Source organism: Terrapene carolina, unplaced genomic scaffold, assembly GCF_002925995.2.
Source record: "Terrapene carolina triunguis isolate 2854851 unplaced genomic scaffold, T_m_triunguis-2.0 Scaffold233, whole genome shotgun sequence".
Lineage (NCBI taxonomy): Eukaryota > Metazoa > Chordata > Testudines > Emydidae > Terrapene > Terrapene triunguis.
Window position 1 is genome coordinate 4,261,309 of NW_020664584.1, and position 21,610 is coordinate 4,282,918.

At 43.3% G+C, this 21,610-nt stretch overlaps 1 protein-coding gene across 1 annotated transcript in view; it reads left to right on the plus strand.

Annotated features, from left to right (window-relative positions):
- PTPRT (protein tyrosine phosphatase receptor type T) overlaps window positions 1–21,610 on the plus strand; it is a 697,808-nt gene that overhangs the window by 559,136 nt on the left and 117,062 nt on the right. The window contains exon 13 of the mRNA XM_026656812.2: window positions 4,275–4,311. Coding sequence (XP_026512597.1) covers window positions 4,275–4,311 — 37 coding nt within the window. The remainder of the gene's footprint in view (window positions 1–4,274; window positions 4,312–21,610) is intronic.

Sequence of the window (21,610 nt, forward strand, 5' to 3'; positions counted from 1 at the left end):
TACGGAGGTGAAGTCACTTTGCCACCTTTCCACCCTATGGCGATGCGCCTATGCTAGGGCCAAGGATGGTCTGTCCCATGTTTTTCCATAAGAGAGTGCCATTTGAACAAAGTTACTCTTTGAAAATGTGTGTGCTGTAGGAGGGAGCAAGATACATACTGTCACTTCCAGAACACACGTGGCATACATATTAATTCCGCATTGTTGCATATGGTAATTTATGCAATATTCATTACACTTGAGACATGTACAAGATTGTTTAAAGAAATAAGTGCTAAGAAAACCCTGCAGCAGATTACTGTCTCACAAAGTCACTCTACTGACCACAGCAACATGTTAAGATATGTAAGGCAGTCGTGTGTAACAAGCATAATCTGCTAGTAATGACTGTAGCGTAGAGTGAGGTATTTGGAATGCTGGTGATGGTATGTATTCAGTGGATATGGGCTAAAAAAGTGGCTTGGTTTTGGTTTTTAGAAAAAACAAACACAGAACTATGGTTAGTTCAGCCCTCTCCCCCCCCGGAAATAATCAGAATCCAAGAGGAATCAGGTAAAAGTTGTGGGTGTTGTCCCAGCTCTGTACTGAATGACCTGGGATGGTTTGGATTGTGGGTCAACCTGTTTGGTAGACCTGATCATTTAGCATGCCATTTGTTTCACACACACATCAGATATTTGCATGTGCAAATAGCTACCGGTAGTTAGGTGTCTCTGTAGCCATGTGTGTATGTAAATGCCCAATTTGCAGGAATTGTAGCAATTATTATTATTACATCTTTCTCAAGCCAATGTTGATGCGTTAGCGCTATCATTAGCTGCTGCTTCCATCTGCTCTGTGATGTTGAGTTTGACTGTTCCACCCTCCCTTCTAAAGGTTCTTAAGGTTTTCCTTGGGCTCCCTCATTTCCTCACTCCTGTTGGTTTTCACTTGACAGCTACATGTGAGAGTGAATTTGTGTGTTGGCATCCAGAGCCCATGCCTCAGATACGTCAAGCACTTCCTTTTGATTCTAGTGGAAACAAGCTGCTGGTTGGTGTTTTCTCAGAGCTCTTTTTTGGTGATAAAGTCTCTGTCCAATGCCCAGAATCTTTCATGGGCACTTATTTTCAAAGTTTTCTATCTAACGTTTAAATAGCTCTCTAGTTCTTACGGCCACATACTAGCACTAAGATTACATTGGCATTGAAGAAATTCTCAGTTTTGTTTTGTTACTGTATATCTTTGAGTTCCATGGTTGAGTTTAGTGAATGCTATGGATGCCTTTCCTATCCTTGAGGTCTCTGTTGACTAATATGGGGCTGCCCAGGTAAATGAACAGTTCTACTTTTTTTATATCTTTACCTTCTAATATCATGCTATTTTTGACATATAGGTTTCAGGGATGTTTGTTTTGGCGTAACTGATTTTGGGCCCTTTTTGGCCTGCTGTTTTTGCCAAGGTGTCTGTTTTGTTTGTAGTTTTTTCGGGGTGTTGCTCAACAGCACGATATCATAGCAAAGTCTAGGTCTTCTAGGCATTTCCCAACTACCCATACTATGCCAGTATTTGTGTTGCTAATACACTTCTTCATTATCCAGTCTATGGCAGTGTCAAACAACTGTAGGGATAGAATGCAGCCTTGTTTAATTCCAGTGTCCACATTGAATCACTTTGATGTCTTGTTGTTCACTCTTACAGCTCACTTTGCATTGCTGTACATAGACTTGATGATGATGATGATGAAGACTTCAGCTGGAATTCCATGAGATTGTGGAGTATTCCACAATATATGCTTATGCAGGCAGTCAAATGCCTTTTGAAAATCCATGACATTGATAATGAGGGAAGCCTGCCATTCTACACATTCTTCTATGATGATCTTTACTGTGAATATCTGATCTACGCAGGATCTCTTGAGCCTGAATCCAGCCTGTCCCCAGGCGTTGCATCCACTGCCTCTCTCATTCTATGTAGTATCACACTACAGACGACTTTCACTACAACCAAGAATAGTGTGACACCTCTCCAGTTGCTGCAATTAGTAAGATGACCCTTTTTGGGTATTCTGACATTTATTCCAGGTGTTCATAGGTTAGGTTGGGGTCTCTCTTTCCCAGACTTCATTGAACAGCTCTGCCAGTTTCATTAGGATGGTAGTGTCAAGAGCTTTTAGCATTTCTGCTGTGATTTGATCATCTCTTGCCGTTTTGTTTTTTTCAGCTTCTTGACTGCAGCCTGTACTTCTGACATCTCTGTTCGAGCGATGTTGATATCAAGTTGGTCAGGTTCGCGTATTTCATCAAACTCTGGTGCTGAGGTAGGGCTGGGTCTGTTGAGGACTTCTTTGAAATGCTCTGCCCATCTGTTGTTCTGTTCTACCTCAGTTGTAAGCATTTTTCCATCTTTACTTTTTATTGGCCCATTTCCTGTTTTGAAGTTTCCACACAGGATTTTAGTCACTTGGTAAACAGCTCTGTGATTTCCTATCATAGCAGCAGCTTCAGCTGCTGGGTCTTCAACATATCTCTGTTTATCTTTCTTTGCTTTTCACTGCTTTGTCTGCTTTCTTGTACTCTCCCTTTACATTTTTCAATATTTCATTGGTCTTAGCATTCAGGAGTTTTCCGTTCAATGCTTGTCTTTTCTCAATAAGACACCACATCTCTTGGCTTATCCAATTCTTGCTCTGTTTACTATGACTGCTTCAGCTTGAATCTCATTGTCTCTGAGCGCTGCCCATTTTTCTTCAGGTCCAGTCGGTGTCACACCTTCTTCGGCCTCTGGCAGTGCCTCAGCTCTGTTCCTTAGTTCAAGGTTGAATTTCTCACGGTACTCGTTTATTTTCAGCTCTGTGCAGTTGATTTCCTTGGCTGCTTTCCGTTTAAAGTTGATCTGTGTCCATTTGAATTTTATTTTGGCAATGCAAAGATTCTGGTCACTGCTGACATCTGCTACTCAATAAGCCTTTGCCTCTTGGACAGATGACCTGCCTCTTGAGCTGATGCAGATGTGATCAGTCTGTTTTTTGTTTTGCTATCTGGTGAATTCCATGTTTCTTTATGTATGTCTTTATGAGAGAACAGGGTGCTTGCAAGAGCTAGATCGGACACCAAGTACAATTCAATGAGACTCTTGCCATTTTGGTTAATGATCTCTAACCAGGGCTTCCCCATTGCTCTTTCCCTTCCATGGTTATCGCATTCTACATTAGCATTAAAATCACCTATCACAAGGAGTAAATCCTGTTTTGGTATTCTATCAATCATACTTTGTAGGCAGTTACAGAACCTACCTTTATCCTCATCACTGTGTTCCTCTGTCAGCGCATATCACTGTATGATTGACATCGTTACAATTCTGGTTTGGAATGTGGCGCATATAGTGGTTGGTTGATAGGTTTCCGGTTCATAGGTGTTTTTTCCACTGAATCTGTCATAGTGAGCATTACTCCCTTTGAGTGTGTGTAATCACTATGACTTGAATAAATGAGATGTTTGAAGCACTTCCTATCCTCGTCTGTCAGTCTGCTGTCACTGATGCCCAGGATTTCAAGTCCATAGTTGTCCATCTGCCTCATAACTTGCAAGATCTTTGCTGTTTGAAACATTGTTCTCACATTCCCGTACCAACTTTGAAATGTTTTTTGCTCCCGGCATTAAACTTTTTGGGGTCTTGGCTTCCAGAGAGTGGTTTTCCCTAGGAACCTTCATGCAACATGTGGAGTTGGCAGTACTCTCTGCTGAGCAGCCATTTTTACCAGAATGGTAGCCTGGTTCCATTTTTATAATGAAAATGAGAGAGGGTATTTGTGTTTTATAAGGCTACATAGTAAGCCTTGCGCTCCATCCTCCCCACTTTACCTGGCTTGGGACCAGCAGCCACATCAAAGTGCAGCAGATGGGGTTAATTGTAGCAATTGTGCATGAAAATTAGGTGTATAATTGCATGCATTTTTGTGTGTGACTGTAGGGATTCTCTGCCTGTTATCAAATTAGGTTGTTAAACTGGTAAACCCCATTAGTCGATCAACCCGCTATGTTCCCTCACACATGCAGCAGAAGAAAAATGGCAAATGTGTTGTCCCTGTAACTTCCTAACAGTTACTTAGTGGAGCAACTGTCCACAAGTTGATTAGTACAAAGTGTTTAATAGAAAAGGAAGAAGGTGCAAAATTTTCAGAGGTGACATGTAAGGAAAAACTGACTTTATTTTATTATTGTATTTTTAAAACTTGTTCTAAATGGACAAATAACAAAACACCCTGATGATCTCCTATATTTTATTATTTTCAGGAGACCAAAATCAACTGTGTCCGACTGGCGACAAAAGGTATGTGAGACTCTTCCTCCTGGTTGCAAGCTTATGCCGATATGGTGGAAGCTACAATGGTGACACAACTTAATTACAATTATCACTCAAATAGTGGGCTTCATTTAAAGCAGGTGTGGGTTGTCCAGGCAACATGCCTGTTTCCAACACCACTTTCCTGTATGTAGGATCTGATCGGGTTAGCCTCCTAAAATACCAGTTTAGCTGCAGTAGCCCAGGCAGTGGCTTGGGCTAGCTGCCTGAGTGCAAAGGTCCTTGGTATGTATTTAGGTGGTTAGTCCCAGCTGCCCCTGTGATGCTGCAACCACACTGCTATTTTTAGCGTGCAAACTCAGTCAGAGCTAGCATGTGTAGGTCTACCCAAGCTGGGATTTACTCCTCCCAGCTGTTTGTTAGACGTATCCACAGAGTCACTTTGGGGGGGGGGGGAGCGTTTCTCTGCCAACATCTGGTGTGGTAAACAGTTTGTGTCACCATTGTAAACCCAAAGAGGATGAGCCATTTCCCCCTTCTTTGCTTGTGGTTCTGCTGTTGTGTAATGTCCCCTACCTCTTCTTGTTGTTTTCCCCTGTAGAGGTTCCTCATCAAACCATCATCTTAATTCCTATCTCTGGGTTCCAAACGTTCTGTGTGTCTCAAAATCTCTCTCCTCCCTACCCCATTACTTTATCTAAACCTTGAGTTACACGTCCATTTCAGATCATTCTCTTGGCTTTCTGGTGGTAGGAGGAGGTTTGGATGAGAGAGGGAGATAGGGACAGGTGAAAGAAGTTTGGGTAGAACAAGAAACTACATATACTTTTTGCCCAGAATGTGACTGGGGTGTCTTCTGAGGTTTAGAAAAGTCTGGATAACTTCATTTTTCAAAAGCCATAATTACTTTCTTTCATCTCTGTAATTCCTAGTTCTGGGACTGGATGTGGAAGTGCTGCAATACTGTGTTTATGGTCCAGATAAAAGCAGGGAGTAGCACACATTTGGCAAGGAAGCAAGCATTCCTGTTCTTGTAACGTCTTCTGGTTAGGATGGTCTGGTTAGGTTTGGATAGTTTGCAGTAGGTTTAAATAAGCATTTGAAGATTGAGATAGTTTTCCAAATGGATCGTGTTTTATTAGCCCAGTAGGCTATCAAAAGAGCCACCAGCTTACTTGTATTCTATCATTCTTGAATGTTTGTGCCCTTTTAGGATGAGAACTCTCGGATGATCTACATTAGTGACAGATATAATAAGGATGGGTAGAGCCACCCAAGACTCTAAAAGTCATTGTCTCATGGTAAACACTGTCCTCAGCACTGTTCTTGGTTGGCATGAATGGAAAAGAGCAGGAATTTATGAAAGTAATGTATAGGGCAAGTGCTCATTTTCTCACTCGTGTGTGTGCGCATGCTCATTCGCTCTCAGTGGGCATTACTTTTGATTTACAGGAAAGTGTCTTGTGTCTTCATATCTTGAGGGTTGGTGTTTTTTGGTGTTTTTCTTTTTTTTCTTTTTTGTTACATGTACTTTTCCATATGTGCTTTTTTCTTTCCTTTTTTTTCTTTGGCATGAAATGCAACTGTACATGTTTGAATGTCTGATCATGAGCTAGGGCACTGGAATATATATATCTATGGGGTAACTTTATGCCATACTACTTTGGCATATCCAAAGATACAATGTTGACTAGGACACTCAGGGATTATGTTGCAGCAGCATTAGTATTCCCAATGATACAACATTTTTTCATGTCTACAAATGGCACCTCTGCAAATAGCAGGCGAAAAGGGGGATTGCTCAGTCTGGGGGAGTTGAGCATACAGCCAAATATTCCCTGTCTGTGATTTAGAATCTCTCTTGTTATAAGGTACCCAAATGTCGTGAGGCTGTTTCTCCTCCTAGTAGTAACTTTTTACACGTCAATAGAACCATGCCACTATACAGCCATCTGTAAGAAGGGAGTCACGCCCCATGTCTGTAAACATATTGCACATCTCTGCTACTAGAGCAATAGCCAGGTGTATTTGCATAACTATAGTTACATTGTGATTAGGGTCAAAAAAATAGTCTCTTAGAATGGCGACATTTTACCCAATGTATCCCATCTTATCTTGAGCATCATCAGCAAAGTTGTCTGCTAATGTGTGACTACAGTGTCTTTATAAGAGGCAGACAGAGTAAAGCTTTCAGATTCCTGGCTGGTCTAGCAGCACTGGCAATTAGAAAGTCCACTTTTGACTTGTGTCATAGAATGACCACAGTTTGTTTGGGAGCTTGTGAGAGAGAATAAATGTGGGACTCTTTAATGTCCTTTTATAGACTCCCTTTTCAGTCTACGGCCTGATCTTACTTACAAATGTTTTACCCCAGAGTAATCTTATCAGCTTCAGTTGAGTTACTCCTGATTTACACTGGTGAAAGTGAGGTTAGAATCAAGACCATTAACTGTGCTTAAGTCTGGCAGATATTCTCTTAAACTGTCATTAACATGGGCAGTAAACTCGAATGGGAGAATAATTAAGCAATAAGACTTGACAGGTAGTGTGTTACTGGGAGATTATAGCACATTATAGCTGTGAGGCACCAGACAAAAAGCTGAGTAACTTTAATTACTTGAGAAGTTCAACAAACCATTCCATTGTCACTGTTCCAGCCGGACGAGGAGGGCATTTGCCTTTAAATTCAATTCTCTCAGAAAATTAGACAACCCTTATTAAACTGTTTTAATTTAATAAATAAATAAATAAATAAATAGGGGCACTCAAGATGCTTCACAGCAGACTAGTTTTGCCTAATCATATTATGGTGTCATTGAAATCTCTTGTTTAGCATAAAGATGTTCAGATTGGCCCTTCATTTTCATTTCAGCTAAGCTCTGTTCAGGGATTCCTTACTCGGAAAGAAGGAATTCTCTAGCGCACTAGCTACTAAAGGGCAAAGGCAGCTTGTGAATTGGGGGGTGGGGTCCCGGCCCCTCACCATCTCACTCGCATGCTGTGTTCTGCGGCATGCTCTTCCTGAGCATGCACAGTGCTCCTTGTTGGGTGAAATTGACCCCAAACAGAGGTCCAGTACAAGGCCTGTGCACCCGTAACATCCCGAACGGCTTAAGTGGGACTTAAGTGGTGCAAAGGTTTTATGCTAACACACTGCATTGGGATCAGTTCCACCAGTTAGTGCAATCAGCAGCACATTCTCCAAGATACAACCGGTGGAATTCTACTGTGAAAGGCAGAATTTCTAGAGTACATCTGCCACCATCCCGTCTCCTGCTTACAGCACTGTCCAGGGCAAGATTTGGCCCATCCCATAAATAGCGAGACAGGGGAGCTTAGACTCTCACTGGGCATTACTGTCAGACTTTGCCATGATATTGATGATCCATCAGAAAGCTTGGTGCATTTGTCTCATCTCCTGTAGCCATTTCATAATTCACTAATATGTTTTAGCTCACTAATTAACACCATTACCCTTATATATGCATTTATTTGCTTTCAGTGGTGTTGGCCTCAAATCTCTTACCTCAACCATCTATAAATGTCTCTCCACAAACAGGTTACTCCTCTTTTTAAATTGCTGTGTTTAAAAAAAAAGAGAGAGAGAGAGAGAGAGAAAGAAAATTATAAAAAGTGTTAGTCACCTTGGATGATTATTATTAGCATTTAAAAATAAACTTGAAATTAAACTCCAATTTACCAGCTCTCTGCCACACCGTTTTAATTCAAAGAGTTTATTTATTCACTTTGCCACTTAGTTTCCTTGATGGCATTCATTTTATTTTATTTATTTTAATTTGATCCATTCTTTTGGAATTAACTGATCTCCCTCTTCCCCAGCACCTAGTGCATATTTATATTGACACTTTCATTGAGAAAACTGCAACCCCTTCCTGAGAAGAAATGATTACCTCTTTTACTCTCAGAACACAATAAATACATTTCAACACCTAATTGAAACCAAGGCAAAGGGCTTGTTAATGGCTCTTCTTGATATTAATCTCTTGATATTCATTTCTTTTTTCTTTTAAATGTGAGTTCTTGCAAATTAAAAAAATGCGATTTTAATCATTAAGTGGTACATTTTTATTTTTATTTTCCTTTTTTTTTTCTTGTGCATGCTGCCTGGGAACTGTTTTCCTTGTTCTTAGCAGTACTAGCTAGGCAACAGGTGACCACACGAAACCCGCCCAGCCTCTTGAGCACAGGTGATTATCAATTCAGGACAAGGAAGATCATTAAAAACTTGAAGGAGTTGAGCAGTTTCTTGATCTTTTGTTTTGTATTTTGCGTGCATGGGGAACCCAATTTTGAAGTTACTCTATTATTTAAAGGAGGGTTTTCTCTTACATGCCACTCTTTTGCACAGAGGGTGAAATTCACCACTGTGCAGAGGGCCAGGACTAGCTACTAAAGGGCAGAAGGCCAAAGCAACACTTGTCCTCAAAATAGCACTCAAGTAGGACGTAAGTGGCGCATTGACTTCAAGTTGGCCCTCTCCAGCTGGTGAATGTCACCCTGAGTGTACTTGGAGATGTTCTCGCATTGCTGCCTGCAGTGCACTCAAAGTGACCGCGGCACTTCCTGGTGCTGGGTTAATGCACTCGCTTTTTACTTTGGAGACCTGGGTTCCATTACTATGTAGTGGGCAAGAAAAAAAACAAAGACCAGATCCTACAAGCAGTGTGCCAAACTTCCATTGAAATCAGTGGGAGTTTCACAGCATAAGCTTTGCAGAATCAAACCCTCAAACTGGTGGTCATGTCACAAAAATTACCACAGACAGCCACAGGAGAAGCTCAGAACTTGGCATATGTTTGGCAACCTGATTCTGAATGCATTTTCAGAGCTGTGTCTAATAAACTTGTACCCTCATGCCAGTGCTGTGTCCAGTGCTATCAACATTTTTTTGCACCCAGCAATGTTTAATTTTATCCAGAAAGTTTAAATGTAGGGGGGAAAATCCAGTTTCCTTCAACTTAACTTAAAAGACATGGGATTCAATATACTGGGGTGTGACATGGAGTTGTTTGAGTTGAATGAAATCCTTGTAGGGATGTGTTCCACTTTCAGGGCTGTAAGGTCATTCTTAAATTGGCTTCATTCCCCTTCCCAAATGAATATTGACTTTGCAAGATGGCAGCTCTGAGAAGATTGAGCAGACACGATACCAGGCTTGGTACCTGAATGCCTCGCAGGCTCAGAAGCATGAAATGCAGAGTGAGGCTCTTCAGTCCTTTTCTAGTGCATCATCAAGCAAAAGGAATTTTGTCATTCAACAGAAGTAGCTGCCTGGGAGAGTTGAGTGTATATCAATCATGAGAGCTCAGAAATGAACCCAAGTCTTAAAAGTGACCAATGGAATATTGTGGAAGAAAAATATTTATGTTACAAAAATAATGCCAGTAAAAATGGCAATAGGAAGTCAGGGGAAATAAATCCTACTACCCACATAATCTTGTTTCATGAGAAAACTGTTCCTCTAATAGGTCTTGTTCCTTCAACTTCATTTAAGAGAGTCCCATTGTTTTCTTAAATATATTCTGGTTTGGTAGACAGATAATGTATTCTTTAAACAAATCTAATCCCACATCAAGTCTGTTTGTTATTGCATTTTGTCTTTTGATGCACTTGAATGTTATTCTTTTGACAGGTTTATTCCATTCTGTGCTATTTATTTCAAAAAGCTTCATTCCATTGCTTAGGTTAGATACACGAAAATGTTTTTCCTTAACATGTCTCTCCTTCCAAAAGTTATTTTAAGTATAGGTTCCCGTAGCACCATAATTAAATGTTAATAACAGCAACACTTACGTCACTCTTTATGAAAAATATTCCCCACTGGGAAAACAAATCAAGCCTCCTAATATTCAGATGTCCATCTGGCTGGTGAGCATCCTTATTTTCCTCAAATTTTGTAGCTTGATATAACTAAATGGATTTAAAATGTGTATTGTGGAGGGTTCCTGACTCAGTGAGATAATGCACTAACCTTTATTTGTTAGAGAACTCAGTTCAAATGTGGATCAGGCCAGAAATGAAATGAATTAATGACCTCAGCCCACTTCCTAGTGGACATCAGTCTGCCCCCTGGCACTTCTACACTGCTTGGTGTGATTGTTGGTCTCTAATCAAGAAAGGCCCCAAGCTGGAACAGCAGGAACAATGTTGAAGGTCAGGACTGGGATGAATTGGTAGAATTGTGTTGAGGAACCCAGCTTCCAGCTCCAGGACAGAATCCCGGCTCCGGCCAGTGCTGTGACTCTGTGGCAGGCATTCCTTGCACCACTGGCTAAAGGCCACCACTTGGCCCCAAATATGGGAGTCACTCCACAGAAGAACAGAGAAGGAAGCTGAGAGGCAGTAGAGTATGACTGGTTATCACCATGGAAGCTGAAATCTCCTAAAAGGAAAGTTAGAAGGATGAGTAAGGAAAAAGGCGTGACAGTCAGGTATCAAAGCCAGAGAGGAAGGTGCAAGCAGAACTAGGGAAGAGTATGCAGGAGGAAGTGGATGACAGCTACCTGGAGAAAACCAGATTGCTGGCCTTTCAATGGTAGGATAGGAAAAAAGGATTTGTAAGAGAGAGGAGCAATCTAATGCCACTCAACAGCCTCCTGGTTTTGGCATCGGAGATGTAATTCGAGCCAAAGGCAGAACAGCTGCAGATGAAGAGCAGCAGGAAGATAATCTTTGAATAGAGGTCATAGTGATGTCACATGTTCATAATTTACATATTGTGCCATCAATACATGGGGTTATCAATATTCCTTGGCCTTTTCACTATAGATGAAGATTCTTCAGTGGATGTTCATGAATTACCATTTCTCCTCTACCGTGGATTGCTTTAAAAGGTTATCATGAATATATTATTATTGTCAATGTCCTGAAATAGAGCTTCCAAAGGCATGACAAACCCAAAGCTGCTATTAATACATTATGCCTCTGTTTCCTTAAATAGTTTCTCAACTAGCCCACAGTCAGAAACAGATTAGTATTAATGCATTAAGGTTCTCCGTTTCCCTCAGGGACACTGTCTAAAAAACCCCATAATGGCAGTAGAATGTTTAAGATGGTTACAAGAGAGCCAGGTGTGGAGAGGGGCATTACGTAATACCACAACACAAGTGAATTAAAAGTTTTCAGTTCAGTAGTGTCTGAAAAGATGGCTTGAAAGGCCTGGAAATCTTTCACACGATCATGAACCCCATTCTGCCCAAGTAATACAGTGTGGGTAGATAGACTCCCTAAAGCAGTTTGTACTGTGGACTATATGTGTCCCTGTCATGTTGTCCATGCTCTAGTGTGGACTACATCCTGCCTTCTGATACTCCTCTTTCAGTGGGTTATGATGAAGACGACTTTTTATTGGTTCATTGTGTCTCTACTCTCACATGTAACCTGTAAGACATTTGAATGGTCAGATTGAAAGTTAGCCTTGTTTCACTGTTGTACCAGCCTCTGGCCTTTGCTGAATATTTTACAGTTTCCTCTGCTAAGCCAGTCAACGGGCGTTTTGACAGTAATTGCAATGAGAGTAAAAGCAAGTGCTTAAAAAGCACTAATCTTCATTAAGGCATCAATCCTTCAGGTCTGAAACCACAGTTCCTGCATGTAGGGTATCAGATCCTGAAAAAGGAAAAAAGAGAACTGTTAAGTCAAAGGCTCCATTGAGCCTAATATGATGGTTAGTGTACCACAAAAGCTGTGATTTTAGGCTTAGACCTAAATGTCCAGTTACACTAATCAATGAGTATACTAACAAAAGCCCACATTAGTGCAATGCAGCATTTTGCTGCATGCACAAATATGGACTTTTACAGACTTAAGGTATGTATGGCCATTTTTATGGGCACATGCATTGAGTCTCATATATTCAAATGTGAGTGCTACTCAATAGTGTAATTCCCGGCTCCATACTGTCATAGCTTTATATTTAAACATACAAAATGTATTTTTTCAGAAAATTCCATGTAGGTGCTAGGTTGTGTGCGCTGGAGGCAGAATGCAGAGTCTCATCAATTGACAGTAACAACTGGGAGAGCCACAATGAATTACTGAATTTTGTGAATTAGCAAATATGTGCTGGATTCTGATGCCTTGCTCATGTTGAGCACTAACTTAGGGGAAATTGATGGGAACGCTCAAAGAATAAGGCACTGCTGAGTGGCTGAAATTCAACTCTGTGCCAGTGGGCCAACACAAGGCCTGTGTTAAGTCCCACTTAAGAGCTATTTTGAAGGTTTCATTGGACTTAAACAGTGCATAGGATTGTGCTGCCCTCTCTACAGGTGTGAATTCCATGCAGTATGTATAAAGATATCAAAATCTGTCCCTTACAGGTGAACAAACAAAGAGCAGAAAGCCAAGTATGAGACATCCCAAATAGGCTGGCTGTTAGACAGTCCTAATTAGCGCTTGAGCAGGTGAGTTTTGGTGGATTGTTCCACTTTTTAAAAAAAACCTGTCCCGCTAGCCTCCCTGAAAAGTGTGCACCATTTTAGCCAATAATACAGAGAGAGGGGCTGGGGAAATAAAAAACGCATATCTTACCTTTTACTTTGGTTATCTACTCCCAGCTTCTGCCACTACCTTGAATGCAGCTGCTCTTCTTCAGTTCTCATTTACAAAATAAGGATATTATTTACTTACCTCATGGGTTGTAGCGCAGGTTAATTAGTTGCTATTTGTATATGATGTGTTTATTTTAGTATGATAAGTGTATAATGTTTTCTCATTCATTTACAAGTACAAGTGGTTCTCACATCCACACCACTCAAAAACTTGACACTCTTTATAATATACAAAGAGGAATATGGAAAAGGTTAGTATAAGTTTCTACATAAGAGCCCTGATCTGGGCTGTGCTATTTTGGATCCATGATATCAAAGGCACAGATAAAAATCCTTGAGAGAGATGGAGCACAAGCAAGCTTGGACACTTGAAAATTCACCTCCTTGTATTTACCTGCATATTCACACCAATTAATACCTCTTTGTAAATTTGGCCTTGTGGCAGTGTGGCCTCGTTCTTATAATTTACAACTAACCTATTAATCCCTCCACATAAGCAAGGAATTATAATGGGGAAATGCTGTCACCATCTTAACTACAGCATCGCTTGCACTCATCCCCATAGGACCCTTTAATAATATCACTATTACCTGTGATTCATCTGTCCAAGTGAACACACTAACCTTTTCGATCCTTGGGCGTAAAGATCCGCTGCTAGCAGAAATTAAATGTTTCTGTTTTGATGGAAGGGGTGAGAGCAAAGAGAAGAGAAGAAAAGCCTCCATGGTAGATTTGGCTGGAATCTCAAGAATCATTGATTCTCTTATTGCTTTTTTCATTATTCTTGCTCAGTTTAGTAACACTAATCATACCTCCTCACTGTGTGTTTATCTCATCCACCCACTGATTCCATATGCATCCCTGATCATCCTTTTGACAGAGGCCTGTCTTTCTCCCTTGCCTCCCCCTCCAGACACTACCACACCTACAGTGTGCTTCTGCTTTCTCTACATTTATCATTTGGCTGAAAGTTGTTGGCTCCTGGCAACTGGTTACTCTCTCTGTCCCTTTTAAACCTTTTGTTTAGGTGAAATTGTACCACTGAGTCCTCATTTATGAGGCATTAGGCCTCTGGTATTTACGTTCTTCAATAACTGTGGACAGAAAAAACAGTAAATTTTTACCTCAAGGAGAGGGTGTGTGTATGTGGTTTTTTTTTTTTTAATGAATAGTTCTAGTTCCAGAAATGACCTCTGTGAAATCTCTTTCTGGTTTTAATATATTGTTTTATTTGGTTTCTACTTCATGGAAGGAAAGATCAACATTTTACGTGCCTTGCTGAAGTCCTCATACTCGGATACATTGTTGAGGATTATATTTTTATATTAGCAAACCAGTCTTCTTTAACACAACCAGTAAATTCAAGCCTACTAAAACAATGCTTGTGTGTGCTCTCTTATTGATAAACAAATAGGTCCTTGGTCTAACATGGTTGTTGACAGTCTGTTTCAAGGTAGCCAGAGGAACTAGTCTACACAGGATCTTACTGTTATCATCTTCATTTATAACTAACTATAGATACCTTCAGAGTAAATTGCATGGCCAAATTTTCAGAGGTGCTAAGCAGGTGCACCTCCATTAGAGCTTTAAACATCAGGATATTAATCCATAGGATAACTTTGGAAACTCTCTTCCAAATCCTCAGAGGTCTTAGTCACTTGTTGGCCAGTAGCATAACAAACAGCACCTAAAGTTATTTGGTTAAGGGTAAAATGTTCAAGTGATTTGGGAGCCTATGTCTCTTTTGAAAGTGGGTCTTATGTACTTTTGGAAGTGTCATACTCAGTTTACGGTCTATCCATTACTTGCAGCAAATAAAGATATAGCTCTACTTAACAGACGAAGGGCTTGTCTACACTGGCAACTTTTGTCTCCAAAAACTGCCTTTTGGTGACAAAACAGTGATAGCATACATGCTGCAATGGGACTTTTGTCGAAAAAAATGCCCAGTTTTGGCGACAAAAACTTCCACCCCTGCAAGAGACTTTTGTCTTTTCCCCTCCCTTTATTGTCGACAAACAGCCAGTGTAGACATCACATCTTATTTTTTTCGATTTTATTGGCCCCCAGAAAGTGTCCCACAATTCCCCTGCTGCCCTGGTCAGCGGTTTGAACTCCACTGCCCTGCAGCCAACCCACCCCTCCCCCTTGCAAGCCCCGGGAATTTTAAATTCCATTTCCTGCTTGCTGGCTTCCCAGGTGAGCATGGCTGGCTATCACACCAAACATCCTCCCGCTTGGACCACCGCTGAGCTTTTGGATCTGATCAGTATATGGGGAGAGGAGTCTGTTCAGTCGCAGCTGCAATTGACCCGTAGGAATCAGGACACATATGGGCAAATTTCTCAAGGCTTGTGCAAAAAGGGCTATTATCGGGACACGCAGCAGTGCAGAGTGAAGATAAAGGAGCTGAGGCAGGCGTACCATAAGGCACAGGAGGCAAACCATCGCTCCGGTGGTGCAACTAAGACCTGCCACTTCTATAAGGAGCTGAATGCTATCTTTGGTGGTGACCCCACCTCCATCGCTGATAGCCCTGTGGATACTTCGGAGACAGCAGAAAGAGGGGGTAGCCCGGAGGCTGAAATTCTGGATGAAGAAGTGGAGCTCCCAGCGGGGTCACCCAGTGGGGCAGGCAGCCAGGAACATTTCTCCACTCCAGAAGTGTTCTACAGGGAGCAGGAAGCAGATGAGACACTGGGTAAGTTGCTATGGCAGGGAATCGAAAAGTGGGAGGCAGGTAATGTTTTATGTGAGCTGGACATTGCCCTGTGTAGCTAATCTGTATGGCCAAGCAGGGTGTCAATGGACATCGAGACCTGCAGGGAATCCTCCAGAGAGAGGCTCTGGAAAGTTTCCAAGAGGTACTTGTTTATCCTCCGCCGCAGATTCCAAGGGATTGCAGCCTTGTTAGTTCCCCCATTGTAGGAAACGGTACCATGCCATTTAGCAATCACTGGAGCTGGAACCCAAGTGGCACATAGCTGAGCTGCATATAGACCAGAGTGAAAGCCGCAAGCATTCAGTAGTTGTGCCCTGGTTTCCCTGCTTACCTGCAGCAGTGAGGTGTCAGCCAGCAGGTTGGCCGCCTCTGGAAAAGTGTGTGATAATTTTAGAATGAGTTCCCTGCAAATCTGCCCTGCAAGCCGTGACCATTTTGTCCATACACACAACCACCGTCCCCCCCACTCCCGACACTCACCATGATTGGGGTTCTCGCGGAGCTATGTGCCTGCCTAGAGTCAGTGAGAAAGTGATTGCTGCTAGTTGCAAAAGGCCCTTGTTACTGAAATGTTTCAATCGTTTTCTGGAATGTAACAATCCCTCTTCTGTGCATTGTCCACAGCAGCCGACACCTTGAGGAACACACCACGCACCCCTGCTGACTGGCTTCGGCAGATAAGGAAGAAACCGAGATGCAGCAAAGAAGACTTGTTCAGGGAGGTGTTGCAGCGCAATGAGAGACTGATCAGGGAACCCAAAGAGTGCTTGAAAGCTGCTAGGCAAGTGACAGAGATGCTCAAGTCTTTGATACAGCTGCAGACTGAGCAGATCTGTGGTCGACGTCCACTGCAGCACATACACATGCACAATTCTTTGCCAACCCACCCCCCTCTATGCCCACACATTCCTTTTCACTTCACAGCACTCCTGAGTTTCCCCATCACTGCACCCCCTCTCACAGCTTGCACAATGGTAGCTGGAGCTACACACAGTTGTGAGGTTTTACCCTTTTTAACAATAAATAAAGGCTAAGGTATTTAATAGTACAGCGTTTTTATTCTGTGTTCTACAAAAGCGAATAGCAATCAATTCACTCTCGGGAACAGGCTTCTAAAGCATTTTGTTGCATGGATCTTGGGCCCCAAAATTGTACATGGTTGCACCAGGGAAGCAACTCCAAAGCAGACATGTGCTAGTGCCCCTCATTATCAAAGTGGTTCCTCAAAGCCTCTCTGATGTTAATAGCAGCCCTCTGGGCTCCTCTGACAGCCCTAGCATCTGGCTGTTCAAACTGTGCAGCCAAGCACTCTGCCTCAGTTCTCCACACCCGAGCAAACATTTCACCCTTAGATTCACACAGATTATGCAAAGTGCAGCACATGGCTATGACCATGCGAATATTATCCTCGGTAAGGTCTAGCCTGCCATTGAGACACCTCCAGCGAGCTTTCAAACGGCCAAAGGCACATTCGACTACCATGTGGCAGCTGCTCAGCCTGTTGTTAAAACACTCCTTGCTGCTGCCCAGGTGCCTATGTAAGGTTTCATGAGCCAGGGCTGTAAGGGGTAATCCGGGTCTCCCAGGACTACTATGGGCATTTCCACATCCCCCACTGTGATCTTGTGGTCTGGAAAGGAAGTCCCTGCCTGCAGCTTTCTGTACAGGCCACTGTTCCTGAAGATGCGTGCGTCATGCACCTTTCCAGACCAGCCTGCACTGATGTCCATGAAATGCCCCCGGTGATCCACAAGTGCCTGCAACACCATGGAGAAGTATCCCTTCCTATTGATGTATTCTGAGGCAAGATGGTCTGGCGCTAAAATTGGAATGTGTGTGCCATCAATCACCCCACCACAGTTAGGGAAACCCATTTCTGCAAAGCCATCCACTATTTCATGCACGTTTCCTAGAGTCACGGTCCTCTGCAGCAGGATGCGATTTATTGCCCTGCACACTTGAAGTAATACAGCCCCAACAGTAGACTTCCCCACTCCAAATTGATTTGCAACTGACCGGTAGCAGTCTGCATTTGCCCGCTTCCACACAGTGATTACAACATGCTTCCCTACCAAAAGGGCAGCTCTCATTCTGGTGTCCTTGCGCCGCAGGTCAAGGGTCAGCTCAGCACATAGCTCCAGGAAGGTTGCTTTACGCATCCTAAAGTTCTGTACCCACTGGTCTTCATCCCACACCTGCATGACAATGCGATCCCACCAATCAATGCTTGTTTCCCTAGCCCAAAAGCGATGGTCTACCGTATGCAGCTGCTCTGTGAATGCCAAAAGTACTGATAAGTTGCAGCTGTCCATATCACACTCGGGTGCCTGCAATTCATCCTCTGTCAGTAATTTTGTGAGTAACTCTGCTGCCATGCGCAATGTTCTCATGACAGTTAACAGCGCATAGGAGAGAAGTGCGGGATCCATCCTCTCTCACTGCAGATGCTGGCGCAAACTACAAAGACTGACCGTTGGAAAAACAGCACAAAAGGAAAGCCAGAATGGTGCGAAAGGCAGCCAGAAACCATTGGAGGGCTGGGACACAAAGCGGTGCATGACGGGACATTTTGCACATCCCAGGATGCACTGCACTCAGTTTCCGCCTTCCCACAACACCTAGCAACAGATGGTGTCACCAGACACTGTGGGATACATACCCATGGTGCATTGCTCATGCTGTCGACAATGGTGCCCTGAATGTAGACACGAGCTGTTGACAGAGGGAGCAAATGTAGACTCACTTTGGCGACTTTGCTTTTGTCAATTTTTTTCATGTCGACATTAGTTTCATCGACAAAACTTGCCAGTGTAGACAAGCCTTTACTCATGCTAACTCCATAGTTAGCCGAGCTGATCAGAAAAGAGGGAGGTTAGTTAAACAATATTCTTCTTTTTATTTTTTTCCCTACAGTATTTTTCTTTTTTTTAAGTCAGGTTTGTTTTGAAGGAAATTCTCTGATGTTGTGGTAGCAAGGGTAACTTTTTGAAAAGAGAAAGCTTAGTGTTCGTGTGTTATAAGTCATGCGGCATACCTACTAAGAACTCTTCCAGGCTCTCAGCCTAAACCTGTGCCTTTTCTATCCAGACCTATCTTTTTGGATGCCTTTTCCTTGTCATAAGCCATGACAGTCTCTTCTAAACTGTTTCCCACATCTAGTCTGATCAGTTTCCCCAGTGTTGAGGACACCCCTGCTTGCTTATAAAACAGTCCATGCACTTGAACAAGTCTTTCTCATGGTCCATTTCATTTGCTCACTCTTCTGCACTCATGTAGCAGCAGCCACTTCTCTATCCTTCCATGCTGTGTGGTTATTGTTGAAGGAAGAGCTTCAGTCCCTACGGTATTCCACTGTCGGTTACATATGCACACCATATACCTGGAGCTGGAGAATTTGAAAGCAGTGGACGCACATGCCCTGGCTAACCTCATGCCTTCAACTGAGAGAATAAAGTGCAGGGCGGACTGCCTGCCTCTACAGTTCCTTCTCACTTCCACATGGTCTGAGTCAGACCCTTTAGTGTCTGCAGCTTCGGCTTCACTCTACAAAATAAGAATCATCTAGTTTGTAAATAGTTTAACAATTTTAATAGTTTTTAATAGTTTTTACTATTTAGCATTAGATTAGTTTCCCAAGGGGACCTCCCGACCCCGTACCCTGTCCAGGCACCAAGCTATGCCCACTACTCCAGGCATCAAACTCTGTGCTTCCTGCCCATGATCCTCTCAGTCAGCGATGACCAGAAATGCTGCCTGTACTGCCTTGGGGAAGCTCACATCGTGGTGAGGTGCAATATCTACTGATCTTTCCTCACCCATACCTGAGAAGGACAGTAACTTTGTCTCTGCAAACACCTCATGGAGAAGGCCGTGAGACCCCAATCGGACATAGGCCAGAGAACTCCCACTGTACATTGGCCTGATTCAGTAAGGAGTGCATCTCCTGCTGTGAAGTCAGATTCTGGTGTGGGAGAATCCCCCTCCATGGACCCCCACAGCTGGGTCTTTTCAGGAAGTTAGGAAGCACTCTCATAAGCATGAGACTAAGTCTTCCTTTAAGTCCTCTTCAAAGAAACTGGACTTGGCTGTAAGCAAGCCCACCAGCTCGGCCCATGAGGACTTAGTATGTCCTAAGTCCCAGAGGCATGACAAGAAAGCCTATAAGCATTGGGCTCCATCGGTACTGGACTATGTTCCATTGATACCATCGTCTCTGGCTCCTCCCAAACCCCGGAAATCCATCAGAACGGACGAAGTCCGATCACTGCCAGCTTCTGATTCCACCCTCCTTGGCAACTTCAAAGGACCGGACAAGCGGAACCCATCTCGCTCTAGGGAGATCTGAACCTGTTGCTGCTCCCAAAGGACATTTTCACTCTCCCAGATCTGGAATCTCCTCCTTCATGGAGGCCCTCCGTTTCCAGGTAGATAATATCACCTCTGAGAGAACTGACTGCTGGAAGTCACTTATCACCCATGCCATACACATCTCCCCTCCAATGGCACTGATGGCACTGCTGCTGGAACTGGAATCAGCCTTCTCATTGGGAGAGTCTGAGGCATCTAATGAACCGCTCTTCCCTTACTCTACATATCCTTCATCACCCAAAAGACCCACATAGGTTTGAGACCAACCTCTGCCTCATCTAATTTGTAGCCACGTGTCCCCCATGCCACGGGCCCCCCTGTGATCACCTATTGACCCCCTCTTACTGGCCATATTGGGGGCATTGAGACCAATACCCCCCTACAGAGTTGATCTGATCTGCCTCCTCTCTTAGGGGATGCTCAGATCAGCCCCTGATCTGACAGAGGGGGAGGTACACTATACTCCCAATCTGGCAGTTCTGCCAGAACCAGCAAGACTGCCATCATCATCCTCAGATGAAGCGGTGACTTCTACATCCCCTCCCCCACCCCAATAACTTCAGGCAGTTACAGGACCTTCTCTGCAGAGTTACTAGAGAGCTTCAGATTCCTCTCAAGGAAATCCAAGACTCCAAGCAAACTCCTAGACATCCTGCATGTTCTGGACCCAACAAAATAGCTCTCCCTGTTAATGAAGTCATACTGGAGCCAGCTAGGACAGTTTGGCACATCCCTGCCACCTGCGCTCCTACCTCCAAAGGGGAAGAGAATTTTTATGACATGCTGGCCAAGGGTGCAGAATTTTTGTTTTCTTACCTTGCTGCCAATTCACTGGTGGTCCATGTCCCTTCTGAAAGGACTAGACGCAACATCCCCACTCTGCTTCTGCTGATAAAGATGGAAAATGCCTAGATCTTCTGGGAAAAAAAGTCTTCTCATCATCCATCCTCCAGTTCAGAAGAGCCAATTACCAGGTGCTACTAGCTAAGTATGATTTCCTGAATTACGCCCAGTTTGCAGAGTTTGCTGACAGCCTTCCACAACAGGACAGAGCTTGTTTTAAAACTCTGATAGATGAAGGCAAACTGATAACCAGGACCGCCCTCCAATCTGCAGTCGATGCTGCTGATCTCTCCTCTAGAGCTATGGCTATTGCCATTGTCGTGTACAGGGAGTCATGGTTCCATGTTTCAGGGTTCCCTGGAGATGTCCAGAATACCATTGAGGACCTCCTCTTCAATGAATCACACCTCTTCAAGCAAAAGACAGACAAGTCCTTTCATACTCTGAAGGATTCCAGGGCTACCCTCCACTCACTGGGTATACACACATCAGCCCAAAGTCAAATGTATGGCTCAACAGTTTTTCCATCAAAGGCCCTTAGAACCACCACACAAGAGACAGAGGATTGAAAAGCCCTGCTTCCCTACACCTTCTGCAACAAGCGGGTTGACGGGAGCCACAAACCACTAAACCCAACACCTCCCGACTCCCCCACACCATTTGGGGGTCATTTAGCACTCTCTTTCAACACCTGGGGTGCAATAACAAAGGACAAATGGGTGCTGAACGTCATCCACTCTGGTTATATGATAGAGTTTTCATCCCTGTCTCACCCAAAACTCCCCTCACTATCCCTCTTCGGGGACCACTCTCAGAAGAG